The sequence below is a fragment of the Eumetopias jubatus genome, unplaced genomic scaffold (genome assembly GCF_037043125.1).
Source record: "Eumetopias jubatus isolate StellerSeaLion01/CBP00866 unplaced genomic scaffold, mEumJub1_p1.0 scaffold_9, whole genome shotgun sequence".
In the NCBI taxonomy this organism is placed as follows: domain Eukaryota; kingdom Metazoa; phylum Chordata; class Mammalia; order Carnivora; family Otariidae; genus Eumetopias; species Eumetopias jubatus.
The window spans coordinates 111,109,021-111,124,740 of NW_028274815.1; the positions used below are offsets into that span (position 1 = coordinate 111,109,021).

Consider the following 15,720-nt stretch of genomic DNA (forward strand, 5'->3'; position numbering starts at 1 on the left):
AACCCTGTGAACGGTGGATTTGAATTGTGGGAGTCAATATAAATTCATTATTTCAAAAAAAGTGTATATTTCCTAGCTCTTCCCATTGAAAGGGACCAGAAATACTAATACCACAGTAGAATAAACACACCTTCCTCTAGATCCTGGTTTCTACATACCAGTCCCCAATACAAGGTATCAGGACTTCTTGGAGAATTGACTGATTGCAGGTCTAGGGTAGGGAAAGTACAGGTGAGCCTTGTACATTTTGTGCTAAAAAAGCAAGGAGGTATCAAAGATTAGTAGAGATATGTCAGAGGGATACCAGAGCTAGCTCAAGAAGCTCCCACTAGACAAATTTGGGACAGCTTGAGCATAAGAGAAAACAAATGTAATAACGAATTATAGCACGTGGAATAAAATGAGTCCATGGTGATACTAAAAAAATGAGGAGAGGCAGGACAGTAAATTTCTCCTAACACTAATAAATAAGAATTTATAGAACCAGAAAGTCACTATTTTGTAACTGTTAGTATAATACTTGATTTAGGCAAGAATCATCAGTGGATACTAAGAGCAGTGGGTGACAGATTGTTGATGAAAAGGACATTAACATCACTCCGTGGACTACTTACTGCTTACGATGAGGGGAAAGTACCTTCACAGTAGAGAGATCTAGTAGACATGACGTTGACCAAATGATTAGACTTAGAGACCACTATGTGGGCAGACTGACATCGTGTGCCTCCTTCATGTGATGCTCTGGGAAGGACATAACCTCACCTGGGTATTAATCTTACCAAAAATGTTTAACGGAATTTAATCATAAGGAAATAGATCCAGATTGTAGGACACAGGACAACTGGCATGTACTCTTCACAACTGTCAACTCTGTAAGAAACAAAAAAAGTTGGAAGAATTATTCCACATTAAAGGAAAATAAAGATTGTAAATTCAGTAAGCAGTCCTTGATTGGATCCTGGGTCCCCTCTCTGGCAAAACAGGGAAAATTTGAAAATGGATTAGATCAGTACTTCTCCAACTCTAATGTGCATATAGATCTCTTAGGGATCTTCTTAAAATAAGAGGTCTGATTTGGCAGGTCTAGAGTGGGGCCTGGCATTTTGTGTTTCTGATGATGAGCTTCTAGATGATACCAGTACTGCTGGTCCACAGTATTAAATTCCTTGGGTATAATAATAGTATTGTTGTTGTGAAAGAGAATGTCCTTGTTCTTCGGAGAGGGAGGCATACTGAAGGATTTGGGGGTGTGCAGTAACAGAAAAAATGTCCTTGTACATGCTTGTGCATCTGTGGCGGGGGGGAAGCAAAATGGGCCGCTTAAAATTGATTGTCCTAATTAACCTAGGTTTTTCTGTGTGTTTTCAAAGGAATGAAGACATTGAGCTGATTCTCTCAGAAAATAGTTTTTCAAGTCCTCAGATGCTACGATCTCGATATTTAATGTACCCTGGCTGGCAAGTATCATCATTGAAAAGTAGCTAAGATTTCTTTGTAAACGCAATGATTTTTTCATTTACAAAAAAAAGAAAGAAAGAAAGTGAAATTTCACGTGTTCTACAAGGGTAGCACTGGCAGCTGGGACGACCTGCCGTACCCTAACAGCTGCTGGTCTTGCCAGGAGCCCAGTGCTCCACACATCTTGGGCACCAACTTGGGAGCCTTGCTAGATGTTGAGACTTAGGGAGTGGCCCTCTGGGCACCAAGCACCCCGTGGCCTTTTTCCTCTAGCCTCTAGTGAGGGTGAGGTGGCTGGCGTGGAACCAGGTGAGAGTCGCTCCTGAGAATATAGTCAGTCCTCTAGGGGGTCCCACCTGACAGGTAGCTTCCCTGCTGTTGTGGCCCTGGGGGATGTTTATTCTCTCGGCATGTGAACCTCTCCTCCAGAAGGGAGCGGGGTAGAGAGTACCAAGGGCGCCGTAGTCATGCTAGTGCCAACATCACTTGAGCACTCACTGTGTGCTACACCTTGTTCTGAGCTCTCCAGGACAGTAGCCACTGGCCACAGTTGGCTATTTAATAAAGTGTAAATTAATAAAAATTAAGTAAAATCAGTCTTTCAGTCATACAAGCCACACTTCCGAGTGCTCAGTAGTTACCTGTGGCCAGCAGTTAGCACTTGGGCAGCGCAGATCCAGAACATTTCTATCCTCACAGAAAGTTCTGTTGGACAGAGCCACCCTACGAGCTCTACCTGTGTTACCTCATTAATCCTCAAACCAAGCCTGTGAGGTAGGCTCCTTGATTTTCCTCCTTTTTAAGGATAAGGTAAGTGAGGCGGCGAGGAGTTAAATGGCGTGTTCAGGTTCATACAGCCAGTAAGTGAAAGAGCTGCGTTTCAAACCCAGCTTATGTGGCCCCAGAGCCCGTATGCTCAACCGCCATGCTGCACTCGTTCCTCCACAGAATGGGTAGCTGGGTTCTGCTCTCTTGAAGGTTCAAGGGAAGACAGTTACTAAAGCTTGGCCAAAAGTATTCTCTCGTATTGATTTGGATTATCTTTGTTATCCTTGCTCACTTCCCCCAGACACCTTTCTGTGTCCTCCACACCACCCCTTACGTCACCAGTATTTTATACCAGCAAAAAACTGATTGCACTATGCTGGCACAACAAACAAGTCCAATGTGTGGAATTGAAGATTTTCAGGCATATTCTAGAAGGAACCTCTGATTTGAGTTACATCATACTTGCTTAAACAGTGGGTAAGGGCATCATGCCTTATGCCTGAACAAGACAGTTCTATCTTAGGTAAAAGGAAACAGATGGAGCTTCTGGGTGAAACCTTCCTCTCCACTGACTACAGCTGACCCTTTTCCTGCCTCACCTCTGGGCCTGGGCCTGAGATTCCTGCTGCTTCCACCTAATGCCTAGGGAAGCATCCATTCTGTAGTCCATGGTGACTCATTCTGGGCATTGTGCACATGAACCTAGCTCAGGGCACAAACTTTCCTGGAGGCAGAATGATCCAAGAGCCAGGTATAAAGGGTACATTAGAAGGATCCATGAATCTAAAGTCTGAAGCTTTCTCTTTACCAGGAAGATCAGTCCTTACAGAGAATCAGAGATGGAGGGGCCTCAACATCATCCTTTGGGCCCTCCCCCTTCTGAGTCCCTTCCTAAGAATCAGATAATTTAATCTTTTAACAAGATGGCAGCCATCAGCCATCCCTGTATATTTTTCCCTCTCCCTCCCTGAGTCAGAGCCCACCACCTCAGTGAACAGGCTTTAGCTCTGTGCTTAGCTCTGTGCTGTGCAGATTGTCAGCCATTCCCCTCCCACAACCCTCTCTCTGCTCATCTACCCCACCCCCAACTCCCCTGGTAGAAGGCTTGTTTCTAGCCTAGCAGGAAACCTTCACTCTTCCCTTGGCCCCTCCCAGTTTCCCTAAGGATTCAGGCTCTGAACAAAGAAGCCAGAGAGGCCGATGGTCTCCCATATCTTGGGAGAGGGCAAGAAGAACATGTCAGTACTGCAGAAATGTTATACCAGCACCTTACTTTAAAGAAAGCATAAAGAGCAAGATACTTTCAATAATACATATGATATAAAATTCAAATCTGTAGAGCTATTTTAAAGCAAAGGAAACTAATAAAATATAATAGACTGGAAGAAAATGTTTGCATCAGATTTGGCAAAGGGTTAATATAATATTTGAGAAGCTTATTTTGATACTGAAGAAAAGTAACCCAGTCCATATAGATGTGGACAATTCACTTTTTTTTTTTTTGAAGATTTTACTTATTTTAGAGAGAGCAAGTACGTGAGCAGGAGGGAGGGGCAGAGAGAGAGGGAGAGGGAATCTCAAGCAGACTCCATGCTGAGCACAGAGCCTGAGCGGGGCTCGAACCCACAACCCTGAGATCATGACCTGAGCTGAAACCATGAGTCGGATGCCTAACCGACAGAGCCACCCAGTTGCCCCTGCACAGTTCACTTTAGAGCAAGTATAAATGGCAGCCAGGGTAACAGAATTCCATTTTAGTAACTCAAAAACGTAAAATGATACCTTGCTGTTATTTTGATTGAAACCTATTACACTTAACTGAGAATTCAAATATTACACAATGGAAATATCTGTAAGAATCATTGCTGGGGGAATTGTGCAACTGAAACACTCTTCTGCTACTGGGAGTGGTGTAAGTTATTACCCATGAGATGGTTACACCCTTTCCTGGATTGATACCATCATGCAGATTCATCTCAGGGAAATAATTCAAAAGAAGGAATGATAATTCCATAACTTTGGAAGCTGGGTGATGGGGGTTCATTGCACTATCTCACTATCTTTGCATGTGTTTTCAATTTTCCATAATAAAAACTTGAACTTTTTAAATGCTCTGAATATGGCATGTCCTTTTTAAAAATTTTTTTTTATTTTTGGGGCACCTGGGTGGTTCATTCATTAAGTGTCTGCCTTCGGCTCAGGTCATGATCCCAGGGTTCTGGGATCGAGCCCCACATCGGGCTCCCTGCTCAGCGGGAAGCTTGCTTCTCCTTCTCCCGCTGCTTGTGTTCCCTCTCTCGCTGTGTCTCTGTCAAATAAATAAATAAAATCTTAAAAAATTTTTTTTTATTTTTAAGCAATCTCTACACCCAACGTGGGGCTTGAGCTCACAACCCCAAGATTAAGAATTGCATGCTCTACCAACTGAGCCAGGTGCCCCTGAACATGGCATCTTCTTAATGAGTCTATGGTTGGCATTATGTCTGCTGAATTCAAAACTGAGAAAATAGAGCAGAGATGCCCCAGCTCTTTAGTTCCTTCTGGAAAGTGTGCACATCCAAATCTACAGTCTGTGAAGCTGCCCTCAACAGTGGTGGGGTATAGTTGAGGCCCTGAGGAAGAGCTCCAGGGGTGTCAGGAAGAACCCCCAATCTCAGGTGGCACACTGGTAGGCTTCAAAGATAGATGGGGGGTCTTTGGCTTCAAGGAACTGCTAGTCTACAGACCTTCCTGCTCTAATGGGGCAACCATGCTTCCCAGTCTCAAGATGAAAGAAACACATACATATTTAAAACAAGTGTTTTGTACGCAAAATGTCACGTAAGAGAGAACTCAAATATTACACAATGGATATGTAATTCATCCCTGAGTAGTATATAATAACACTCAAAGCCCCAATTACTTGTACTTAAAACTTTTTAAACTTTTTTAAGGTATGAAGGTAAATTTGATGCTGGATCAGTCTTTCCACTAATGGTTCAGATCTGCGTATGGTTTGGTCGTCCCTTGGAGAAGACTCGCTTCGTGGCCAAGTGTAAAGGTAAGCCTTGGTTGGGACATGTCCCAGACCCTGATAAAAGAGTATGCCAGAGTTGTCCCTGCTTCCTGGCACCATTTTAGTATTAATGTGTGCTGTCTTTTCTCCTTTCCATTGGGTCCAAAAACAGGCAGAGGGATTTGAGGACCCAGGAGTGCCCCACTCTTGGGAACAGTGGCAGAGCCACTGGGGAGGTTCTGGTGGAGGGACAGCCTATGAGCCCTGGTCCCTCGAGTAGGGATCCTTCCCAGTCCCTAACCCTCCCAGCTGTGTGCCCTGAATTGGCCTCTGCCCCCAGGTAGCTGACAGCCTTGTCCTCTTCCTCCACCAGCAATTCAGTCTTCCATCAAGCCAAGTCCCTTCTCTGGAAACATCTACCACATCCTCGGCAAAGTGAAGTTTTCAGGTAACTGGGGAGTTGGATTTGGGAGTCCTGCACTATGGAATGCTCACATCTCATGATGTGGGATCATAGCTTCTACTGGTGCTCTACAGACCACAGATAGCTCTCAGACTCTCTCAAAAACCCTCCCGTCTGGGCTTGACACCAGTGGTTCTTCTAGTCTCCCCGCCTTTCTGCAGGTCCTGCTCCACAGTGGAGGATGTTTCCTATCTTCCCCCTGAATGGCCTGCCCAAGGCCTTTCCTTACAGCTCCTTGATTTCCTTGTTCCAGAGACTCTCACTCCACCCCTTTCAAGGCATCCATGACCTCCTAGACCTGTCACCAGGAGCTGCCCCAGTGATGAGCTCTCCAGGTGCAGATCCATTTCTGCCAAAGTCTTCAAGCCTTCCACTTGCCTTCTCCCTATTTATTAGCCTTAGACCTCTGGAAACCCTAATGACCTGAAGTCTGTCCGTCCTGGGCTGGAGGTCAAGGAAGGCCTCAAGACAAGGAGTTAGTCAACTCAACATTGAGAAAGGGGAGAATATTCCAGAGAAAAGGTACAGCATGTGCTTTGGAACCAAGGCAAAAAAGGCACATTGCAGGAACCAAAAAGGGTTCACTGTGGCTGAGGCCTAGCGGGAATATGTCTGTTAAGGCATTTTTAGCTGTTGTAGCAGAAAACACCAACTCAACTAGCAGGTGTTAGCTGTGTAATAAGTCAAGAGGTCAGGCAACATAGCAGGGCCACTGAGGACACAGGTAGTGTGTGTTCCTTCATTCATGGTATGTCAGCTTGTCCTCAGGTTCCCACCCCTCATTGCCAGGTAGTGCTACAGGTCTAGGTGTCACCTCCAAACACAACATCCAGCTGATAGGAGAGGGTCTTCCTATGGGTGGCTTTATCAATACAGATGCCTTTTACTGAAGCACTTCCTACCACTTCCCGAGCAGACTTCTCCTCTCATTGCCCAGGATTGAGTTGCCATGCCTTCTGGAGAATTGGTATTGGAGAAAGAGCAGGATGCTGGGCAGGCAACCATCAGTGTCTGCCATAGGGAGCCACTGAGAGTTGTAAGCATGGGACCATATGGGTTCAGATGGGAGAATTAGTTGACATCACCTATATAAAAGAAGCTCTCAAGGTCCTTAACCCATGCCTTTGGCCTAATTTATGTTACTGAATCTGAAACTTTGGCCCCTCACTCAAGCCTGCTTCCCTCAGGCTCCTCCTTGCTTCAGAGGTCATAATGTCTCCCCCTTCCCTCTCACCTTGTTTTTGTCTTAATTTAGAACTTCTCTTGACCCCCCTTTTTTTTTAAAAGATTTTATTTATTCATTTGAGAGAGAGAATGAGAGCACATGAGAGGGGGAGGGCCAGAGAGAGAAGCAGACTCCCCGCTGAGCAGGGGGCCCGATCGAGTCCTGGGACTCGATCCCGGGACTCCAGGATCATGACCTGAACCGAAGGCAGTCGCCCAACCAACTGAGCCACCCAGGCGCCCTCTTGACCCCTTTCTTATTCAAAGTTAACCTCTCTTTGTTTTGGAACCCTTTCTCATCCTGCTTTTTAGGGGGACCTTGCCTTTTCCTTGTGTCTCCTGTGCTAGCCCCCGGCTTCCCAGTCTATAAACCCAGTCCTAGCTTTCCTGTGCCTATTATGTGACCCTCCTGCACCACTTGTATGTTGACAGTCCCTCCTCCCTTGGCCTCTCAGCCCTCTGCTAGGAGCTCTCCTCTTGTAGCCCCCTTCTGGGTTAGTGACCTCCACCTGGTTACCAAATCAGCCAAGCCAGAGATTTACATTGCTCCTCCCTCTCTTACGTCATCCTGTCTAACTTGACACCAATCATGGCAGTTCTCCCTCCTGCATATGTCACAGGAATCTGTCCCCAACCATCTGCACGTTACAGTCTTAGTGTAGCTTTATCCTTTTGGGGCTCAGGGGCTACGTGTGTTCTCCCTGCAGACTCTGAGAAGGCCATGGAGGTCTGCCATAACACTCTGGCCAATTCTTTGAGCATTGTCCCTGTTTTGGAGGGACCCTCGCCACCGCCTGACTCCCGAAGCACACCTCAAGAAAGCAACGGGCAGCAGGAATGTTACCTCGTGTTCATCGGCTGCTCCCTGAAGGAAGAAAGCGTCAAGGACTGGCTGCGGCAGTCAGCTAAGCAGGTGGTTTCCAAAGCCCAGACACCTCTGGCACAAATGTGACCAGCACACCTCATAGCTGCTCCTGGCCTTGGGGTAGAAGCCCCTCCCATGACCTCCCTCCTCGTCCACCCTTCACAGGCTCAGCCAGCACTTTCAGGGATGGTTTGCAAGTAGGAGGAAGCCACTTGGGGTAACCTCAAGGCAGACCTGTTCTTACAGCCATTTCTAATTCTTTTGCCAAGGCAAATTGCAGTTATTAGGTGGCTTAACTAGGACCTGGGTGAAACCTAGTGGTTCCATGTGGATCCTGGGTCAGCCTGGCAGTCTAAACTCAAAATGTCTTTTCTTAGCTGAACCTAATTCGAGGCTGTCCTGTGTTCTGAGCCCAGAATCCTTCTATACTTGGGTTCTGTCTCTAGAAATGAGAAACAGCAAAGATATGCTTACAGCTGTTTGCAAACCAAGACTTGAAGCATTGATACCAGTGAGCCCAGGGAGTCTCAAGGGAAGAGGATGCTTGCCTGTAGAGGCACATAAGCATCTTTAGCCCAGTACTGCAAAGAAAAATAAAACCTAGACTGGAGTTAAAATCCTCTAATATGATGCAGGTCGGGTGCTAGGCCTCTTAGCACAGCCTCAGGGGTTGAGGTTGACTTAGAACTCTGGAAATAGAGTTGCTGCGCCCTGGGTCCTTTGTAGATGCTTAGTTGGAACCTGTCTTTTATACTGAGGGATGGCTGCCTGTAGGCTGTTTTTCTCAGATAAACTGGATAAACTCCTAAGTGGTTGAGTAGGGGACTTCATGTTGTCCCTTTGTCTGCATACCTGGCACTGGTAGGGCTTAGAGTCGAGGATCTTCAGAGACAGGAACATGCTATTTGCAGAAGCACTGGTGTTTCCTCTGCTGCTTGTTTCCCCTGGCACACAGGGTTCTGTGGTGGTAAGTGGTCTCCTTGAGGGGCAGGCAGGCAGGATATTGTGTCCAGGCCACGACAGTACTGTGCTTTCTTTCCCCACCGCTGGGATCTTAAGTCATGTAACTGGCCCTCAGAGCCCTGAGCCCTCGCCTGCCCATGTACTCCATCAGCTCCGTTGGGACCTGACCCCTCCCTCCCTACATCTCTGCACAGAAGCCTCAGAGGAAAGCCCTGAAGACCAGGGGAATGCTGACTCAGCAGGAGATCAGGAATATCCACGTGAGTCCCCTAAGAGCCCCAAGGCTATCCGTCTGGGCTGGCACAGCTCCATCCTTTAGGATTCCCTGAGTGAGGGGCCTATTTATAGGGCATGCTGGAGGTCTTGCTCCTCTTAAGCCACAGAGGGAAGCTGGGTAAAGAGGAACCTCAGACCCTCCAACCTTGTAGCCTGAGAGGAAGAGGGTAGAGGGACATCTGGTGTGACCTGGGCATGAGATGAGAAGCAGTGCCTGTGGGAGGAAGGGGTGACATGGAGCCCTGTTTTGACACACTGTTGAAGCAGCCACAGAAGTCCTTTCTCCTCTCATCCCTCCATGCTAGATATAAACCACAGATAAAGCAACAGAGCCCAAGAAAAGCTGTCTAGATCCAGAAGCTGCCAATAAGCAGGGGTTAGAATTCTGGGACCACCATGAGAGGCTCTTTGATGAGCCCCTCAGCCTTCAGGCTGACTCTCAGCCTCTGTTCCAGTCCCGACCCCCACTAGGACCTTTTCCTGGGGGCTTGGGGGCAAAGGCTACAAGGGACACGGAGTCCAGGCCCCAGCACAGGCTGTGCCACTTCTCCCAGTAATGAATGGGTGGGAGAGGCTCTGGGACCCTAGGAGTCCCTGCTTTGGACTTGAGGAGGTCCCTTCATATCCAGCTTCTGTCCTGGGCAACCCTGGGTGCTCCTGGGGAGGAGACTGTGGATACCTCAGAAGGCAGTCCTTGTAGTGTATGTTCCCCAGAAGCAGACCTTAAACATGGATTTGAGTACACGTAGCTTATTTTGCAAGTGATTCTAGGAGACACTAGCAGGGAAGTGGGAAAAGTAAGGGAGAGAAAGAAGGGGAGACAGCTAACAAAGGGTATGTTATCAAACCAGTACCACTGAGGATGAGTGGAGCTTAATCCCATGAGAAGCTCCCAGAGTTCCTCCCTGAGAGCTTAGGGACCTCCATCAGTCACTACTTGAGAACTGCTGCGGGGAGGACATTCCCTCGCATGTCTAGCCTTCCGTGGGGCAGAGTGGGCTGTCTTGCTAAGGTCATAGGCTTGTTTGTTTTTAATGAATGAGTAGATGATAGAACGTGGTCAGATAATTTTAATAGGACTCTTTTTTCCTACAGGTGAAACGCCACCTGGACCCCCTGCCCGCAGGCTACTTTTACAATGGCACCCAGTTTGTCAACTTCTTTGGTGACAAGACTGATTTTCACCCACGTATCCTTGGAATCTGTGGTGGCCAGGTTGGGCGTGTGTGGAAGCCTGATCGTAAAGAGGGTGTCTGCTAGAGCCACTGCAGCCCACCTCCTAGAGAGGGCTGGGTTCTGAGAGCATGCAGCAAGCCACAGAGGCAGACTTTTCATTTGGGCCTTCTGACGTCATTAAAATTAATTTCGCCTTCGTTCGCTGAAGCATCTGTAGGTTGTAGTTTAAATGTAGCTGTGGTGACATCCTGCGTTCTGTGGTCATCAGGGATCATAATTTACAAGTTGGAGACTAGACGTGATTGCCAAAGGGCTCAGCTCTAGGACCTCATGGAGGAACCTTTGCCAACCCTGGCTTACTCTCTGTAGCTGGGGTGCGGCCAGTATAGAAAAAGAGCCCGGCAGGTAGGCTTTGTGTGGGCTGGGCATTCACTACTTAAGTGTCCCCCACCTCAGCTGCCCACAGATCCCTCTGGGCCTGGGCAGCCTCCCTTGTCCTCCTGGCTCAGGACTCTCTTCCTTAATGAGATACCAGTCATGGACCAGTTCATGAATGACTACGTGGAAGAAGCCAACCGGGAAATTGAGAAGTATAACCGAGAGCTGGAACAGCAGGAGTATCATGACCTCTTTGAGCAGAAGCCCTAGAGGAAGGCTGGGCCATACATCCTGGAGAACGTCCACCCTGGAGGTGGACGTTTAAAAATGGGGTTACTTAACCTCAGCTCTCCCAGAGGCCCTCCCTAAAGGGGCTGTCTTTCTTCTTCTTGGCCTTTGTGTACTGGCTTGAGTGCATGTTGTCTTTATTCTCTATACAGCGCTGAAGAGCATCACCTGCACCGCACCACTGATGGGGGGCGGGGGGGTCTTCATGGAGGATGAGCAGATAGGGACTGCCCTGTGTGTGGGGCTGGCAGCCCAGAACCTCTGGGTATCTCCTTTGGGCTGCTGAGGCACTGTGACAGTGGGGAGAATAATTTGTTACACAGAGTTGCTGTTGGCAAGCAGAAGGAACCCTGGCTGCCTGAACTGTGCCCATGCCTGGGGGACCAAGCCACCACAGGCGTTGGGCCTCAGACACTGTCCTAGGAGAGCCCTGTCCCCAGTGGAGTGCCTGGCTTCCTGCTTAGGCCCCTTGCATTGAAGGAGCGGGCCCTGCTGGCCCTGGGCCCGGTCCTGGGGGGACCACCCCAGGCCCTGCCTGAGCCCCACCTACAGAGCCAGCAGCTTGGGCTGAGATCAACAGCTTGTTTTCAGATGAGGAGCTGTCCCTTACAGACTAAACTGAGGGGAAAGGCATGTTGCTTTCCAGAAGCATGTGGCTTTTGAATTGATACAAGCAGTCTCCCTGGAGGATGGTTTTGAGCTCCCCTCACTCTGGTTTGCCTCATTCAGGGCAAGAAAAACCTGCTGCTTCGGCCTCCCTGGTGATGCTTTGCCTCACTTTTGAGGGGAGCATCCTCCAACCACTTAGTCTTAGGCCCAGGGCTCTGATCACTTGTGCGGCATCCCTGAAGGGGGCTCACTCTCCAGCACCCAGCCCTCCCTTGAGCCTTACCAGGGAAGGCTTGGTTTGCAGCCACAAACTTCAGGAAACTTATGTCCCCAAGCATTGTTGCTGGCCCTGGACTTGTTAGGCTCCTGTAGACCGGGAATTTCAAAGAATTCCAATATCCAATTTAGAATTCCTTCCAGGGGCTTTGTTTGCAGCTAGACCATAAAGCAGAGGGGAATTAGAAATGGATCCGGTGCCTGACTTCCAGAATTAGTTTGGGGTGGGGGGAGGTCACAGGCACTGATATTTGGGTGATGTCTGTTAGGACTTCAGCGCCTCAGCTGTCTAGATTGTAAATGCTTTCTGAATTTCACATATTTTTTTTGCATGCCTTAGGAAGAAGCACATAGACGAAACCAGCAAAGTTTCCAGTAATGTAGAGGGGTTTTTGAGAATAGCCCCTGGCACAAAGGAGAGACTGAGAAAGGATGGAGCACATATGATCTGTGTGCCTGGTTACTCAGAGGCCTCCATGCAAGTAGCAAAGCAGGTGTTAAGGGCTTGTCAGTAACATGTACTTGTATTAGAAAAAAATAATCTATATTTAAAGCCAAATGAACAAAACTCAAAATACCACTAAATAAGAAGTCTTGCATGAAGAAAGCCTTCTGAAAAGGCCCATGTGTTCCATTCCCAACTCCCAAAGCTGGTGGTGACAAGGGCCCTAGTGTGGAGCCCAAGTCTGGGAGCACCTCACTTCTGGTGGGCCAGAGGCTGGGGTCCACATGGGCCTGCCTCTGCTTCAGAATCAATAACGTAGATCTTAAGTGCAATTGATGAACTAAGCAATGAGTTACTGTAGCTTCTTTTAGCTCTACTGAGCTCTTTTTAAAAACTCAACCTTGAGCAGCCTTAGAGAAGGGAGAAGTGGGGTGGGTGGGTGGGGTAGGGGAACCATAGGCCATTTACTCCAGGTGGGTTGCTGTGAACTTTTAAATGAAAGCTCTAGATTGAGGAGCTCGAGCCATTTCCTGGTGGCTGCACAAAAGAGTTTTTAAAAAGGGTTCAGAGCCCGCGCATAGAAGCGGGTCTTCCCACTGCGTGGGGCTGCACTACGTGGTGGTCTTGGTTTCTGACTGTTGTCCGCAGAAATGCTCTCTCACCAACTTGCCCCACTACCCCAATTCCTCTGCTGTTAGAGGGAAAACTGTGATTACCTCAACTTGAATATGAAACTGTGATTGAAAAAAGTCAAAACGTTAAGAAGTTCCAAAGCCAAAAAGGCAGAACTGGCTGAGGCCTCCATTGACACTCCTCAGCCTGCTCGGGAGTGCGAAGGGGCACACTGGCGAAAGGGCATTCCTTGGGGCGCACTTGCTGTGCCCCTGGTAAAGAGGCACACTGACTGTGTGAGCTCTTTGAGGACTGAGGCAGGGAGGATGCTCTTCCCCTCCCCCCCCCACGCACTGCCCCTTCTGGAACCTGCCAGGCACCTCTGGGTTCTGACTGTGAAGTTTAATATCCACTTGATTCCTCTGGGAGCTCCACGTGGAGGGACAGGGTCTTAGGCTGTCTCCAGAGGAAGGGCCATGACACTGTGTTGTAGATTTTGACCGGGAGTGGATGCCAGGGACCCAGCAGAGACATCAGATGTAGTAGGTTCCGTAGGGACAGGCAGAAGTCCTCCAGGGGCTTACGTGCTTTTTGCCAACTTTCCTATTAGCAGCTTCAGTTTTATATCACCCAGAGTGAGTGTGATAATTTGAAGTCGCTGAAGTTATGGGTTATTTTACGTTTTGATGTGGGACTTTTTTTTCTTTTTTTTGATTGGAAGGAGGAGGCTGAAATTGGAGAAAAGGGATCACCCTAGGAAGGGGCTGCTGGCAAGGAGTCCAGTTGGCCCCATCCGAGCCCTGGGGGCTCTCTGACCTGAGGCCAGGACCCTGGGCCCTGGGGGTCGCAAGAAAAAGTTCCCTCCTAAATTCTATTAGGATTTTGGAGAATTTTTGCACAGTAATAAGCTCTGGGTTGCTCTTTGGGCTTCTCAAAAGGGAAAAGTTAACTCAAAGATTGTAAACTATTAAGTATTCCAGTGTGTCGCTGACCTAGTTGGATAGTTGTACCTCAAAAAGTAGGTGAGAAAAGGCTTCCTTGTCCCAGGTTGTCAAATACTAATGACAGAAGAGCTCACTTACGTGCCAAAATTCACTTTTATACTAGTTTTTCAGTGCTTTAATATTTGTAACTTAAATTTTAAAACTCATATTTACAAACACTACTGTAACTTCAGTGAAACTGAATTGTGTGATTGAAGCTTTTTGCTTATTATAGTATTTATTACACTACTTAATTCAGTAAATATATAAAAGTAGCCTTCAATTTATTTTTATATTATTTTACATGTTTTTACCTGCAGTCGTGTATGTGAATTTACCTTGGTAACTGAGATGTCATGCTAAGGACCAATAAACTCTCACTGAACAAGCAGGACCTGGTGCAGTTGCCTGTTCCTGTGGACTCTGCCCCAAGGGCGGGGCGGGACTTGGGAAGGCTCGCCCCCTGGGACTAGGGCCCTTCCTTGGGCCTCCGGGGGAAGCTCTTTGCTGGGCAGCTGGGGAGAGGTCCTTGGGGTGCACATCCCCATCCCCAGACCCCAGAGGGCCCACAGAGAGTAAAGTTCACGAGGAGACCACCCTGTGTGGGGATGGGCACTCTCAGGACTCCCAGAACCCGAAGAGGGGCTTGAGGAAGCTGGCTGTGGCCACGGGGGTCCCCCAGGGCCCCAGAGAAAAGCCAGCCTGTCCCCACCCCTACCCTCATGGGGCCCTGGGAGAAGCTGCATCCACTGCTGCCCTTGTGTGCGTTCTGGTTGGCGGGGCACTGGTGTCTGTTCAACAGGGTGCTTGACAAGCTGGTCGGCCCGTGTAACTCCAGCCAAAGCTCCGTGAGGGGGCCATTGCTCCCACTTTACAAATGGGAATGACCGAAAACGAAAGGGGTGGGGCTGGCCCGGGGGTCAGAGCCACTGCCCTGGCATAAGATCCCTCCAAGACGCCCCTCTGGCGCTGCCCTACCCAGGGAGCCTGGGGCCACTGGCTCCCAGGGAGAGGCCGCCCTAAGGCCCGCAGCTCTAGCGGAGTGGTCACCAGCACCCCTCTCTGTGTGCGGTGGGGGGCCTGGCTGGGGCTGTGGGCGATGTGGGGCAAGAGCTGATTGCCAAGGAGGTGCCACGCTTTCACAGAGACCCTGCTTTCTGTCCCGTTCTCAAGGCAGAGGCCTCCGGACAAGGGAAGTGCCCTGCTGGGAAGATGGAGAGCTGGCCCAAAGGAGGAGGCAGCCTCCCTCAGGTGGTAGGGAAGGTGGTCTTGGGTTTGGAGGTTCTGTGTGCTCAATGAGTCATATACAAACCAAGGCAAAACTGCATGTGAGGGGCCCAGAGAATTGGGAGAGAGGGGGTGGCAGAAGCATCCCCTTCCTCACAACCCCTTTCCCCAGAGTCTCATGCCTCCCAGTTCTGCAGGGCCAGATTTGAACCTTGAGGGAGCTCCTGTGCTTTGAATTCCTGGGAAGCCACCAGGGCTTAGGGATTGCCCTCACAATTGTCAGGGAGATGGGGTTGACACTCTATGTGGAAGGGCTCCTGGAGGAAATGATCATTGAGGGCCAGGAGAACCGAGGCCAGGAAGCCTGGGGCTGGGGAGGAGGCCTGTCCCCACCTGGAGACCACAGTAGGGCCACTGGACTACTGAAAGCTGAGGGCATGCTTGACAGACTAGGAGCCTCAGAATCAGGGAATCCTGGCTGATCGATGGGAAGTGACTTGGAACAGAGGGTCTCCAGTAGAGCTGCTGAGTATCACAGAGCTCTCTCAGGAGCATGGAGAAGTAAGCATGTGTTCATTTCTATCATACAATCTAGGAAACAGTCATGCCCAGAGGAAACATGACAATATGCCCCCCCCTGCCAGCCCATGATAGAAAGGGAATGGCTTGGTTGCTGTAAGAAGAGTCTAGGGTGGTACCAGCTCCAGTGTCATC

General features: G+C 48.9%; 1 protein-coding gene across 2 annotated transcripts in view; it reads left to right on the plus strand.

Moving 5' to 3' along the window:
* DNAAF9 (dynein axonemal assembly factor 9) overlaps positions 1-12,610 on the plus strand; it is a 127,637-nt gene extending 115,027 nt beyond the window's left edge. For both annotated transcript variants that reach the window (XM_028118779.2, XM_028118780.2), the window contains exons 31-37: positions 1,371-1,457; positions 5,160-5,266; positions 5,595-5,669; positions 7,616-7,821; positions 8,931-8,996; positions 10,108-10,201; positions 10,724-12,610. In XM_028118779.2, coding sequence (XP_027974580.1) covers positions 1,371-1,457; positions 5,160-5,266; positions 5,595-5,669; positions 7,616-7,821; positions 8,931-8,996; positions 10,108-10,201; positions 10,724-10,836 — 748 coding nt within the window. In that variant the 3' untranslated portion in view covers positions 10,837-12,610. The remainder of the gene's footprint in view (positions 1-1,370; positions 1,458-5,159; positions 5,267-5,594; positions 5,670-7,615; positions 7,822-8,930; positions 8,997-10,107; positions 10,202-10,723) is intronic.
* The last annotated feature ends 3,110 nt before the right edge of the window (positions 12,611-15,720 follow it).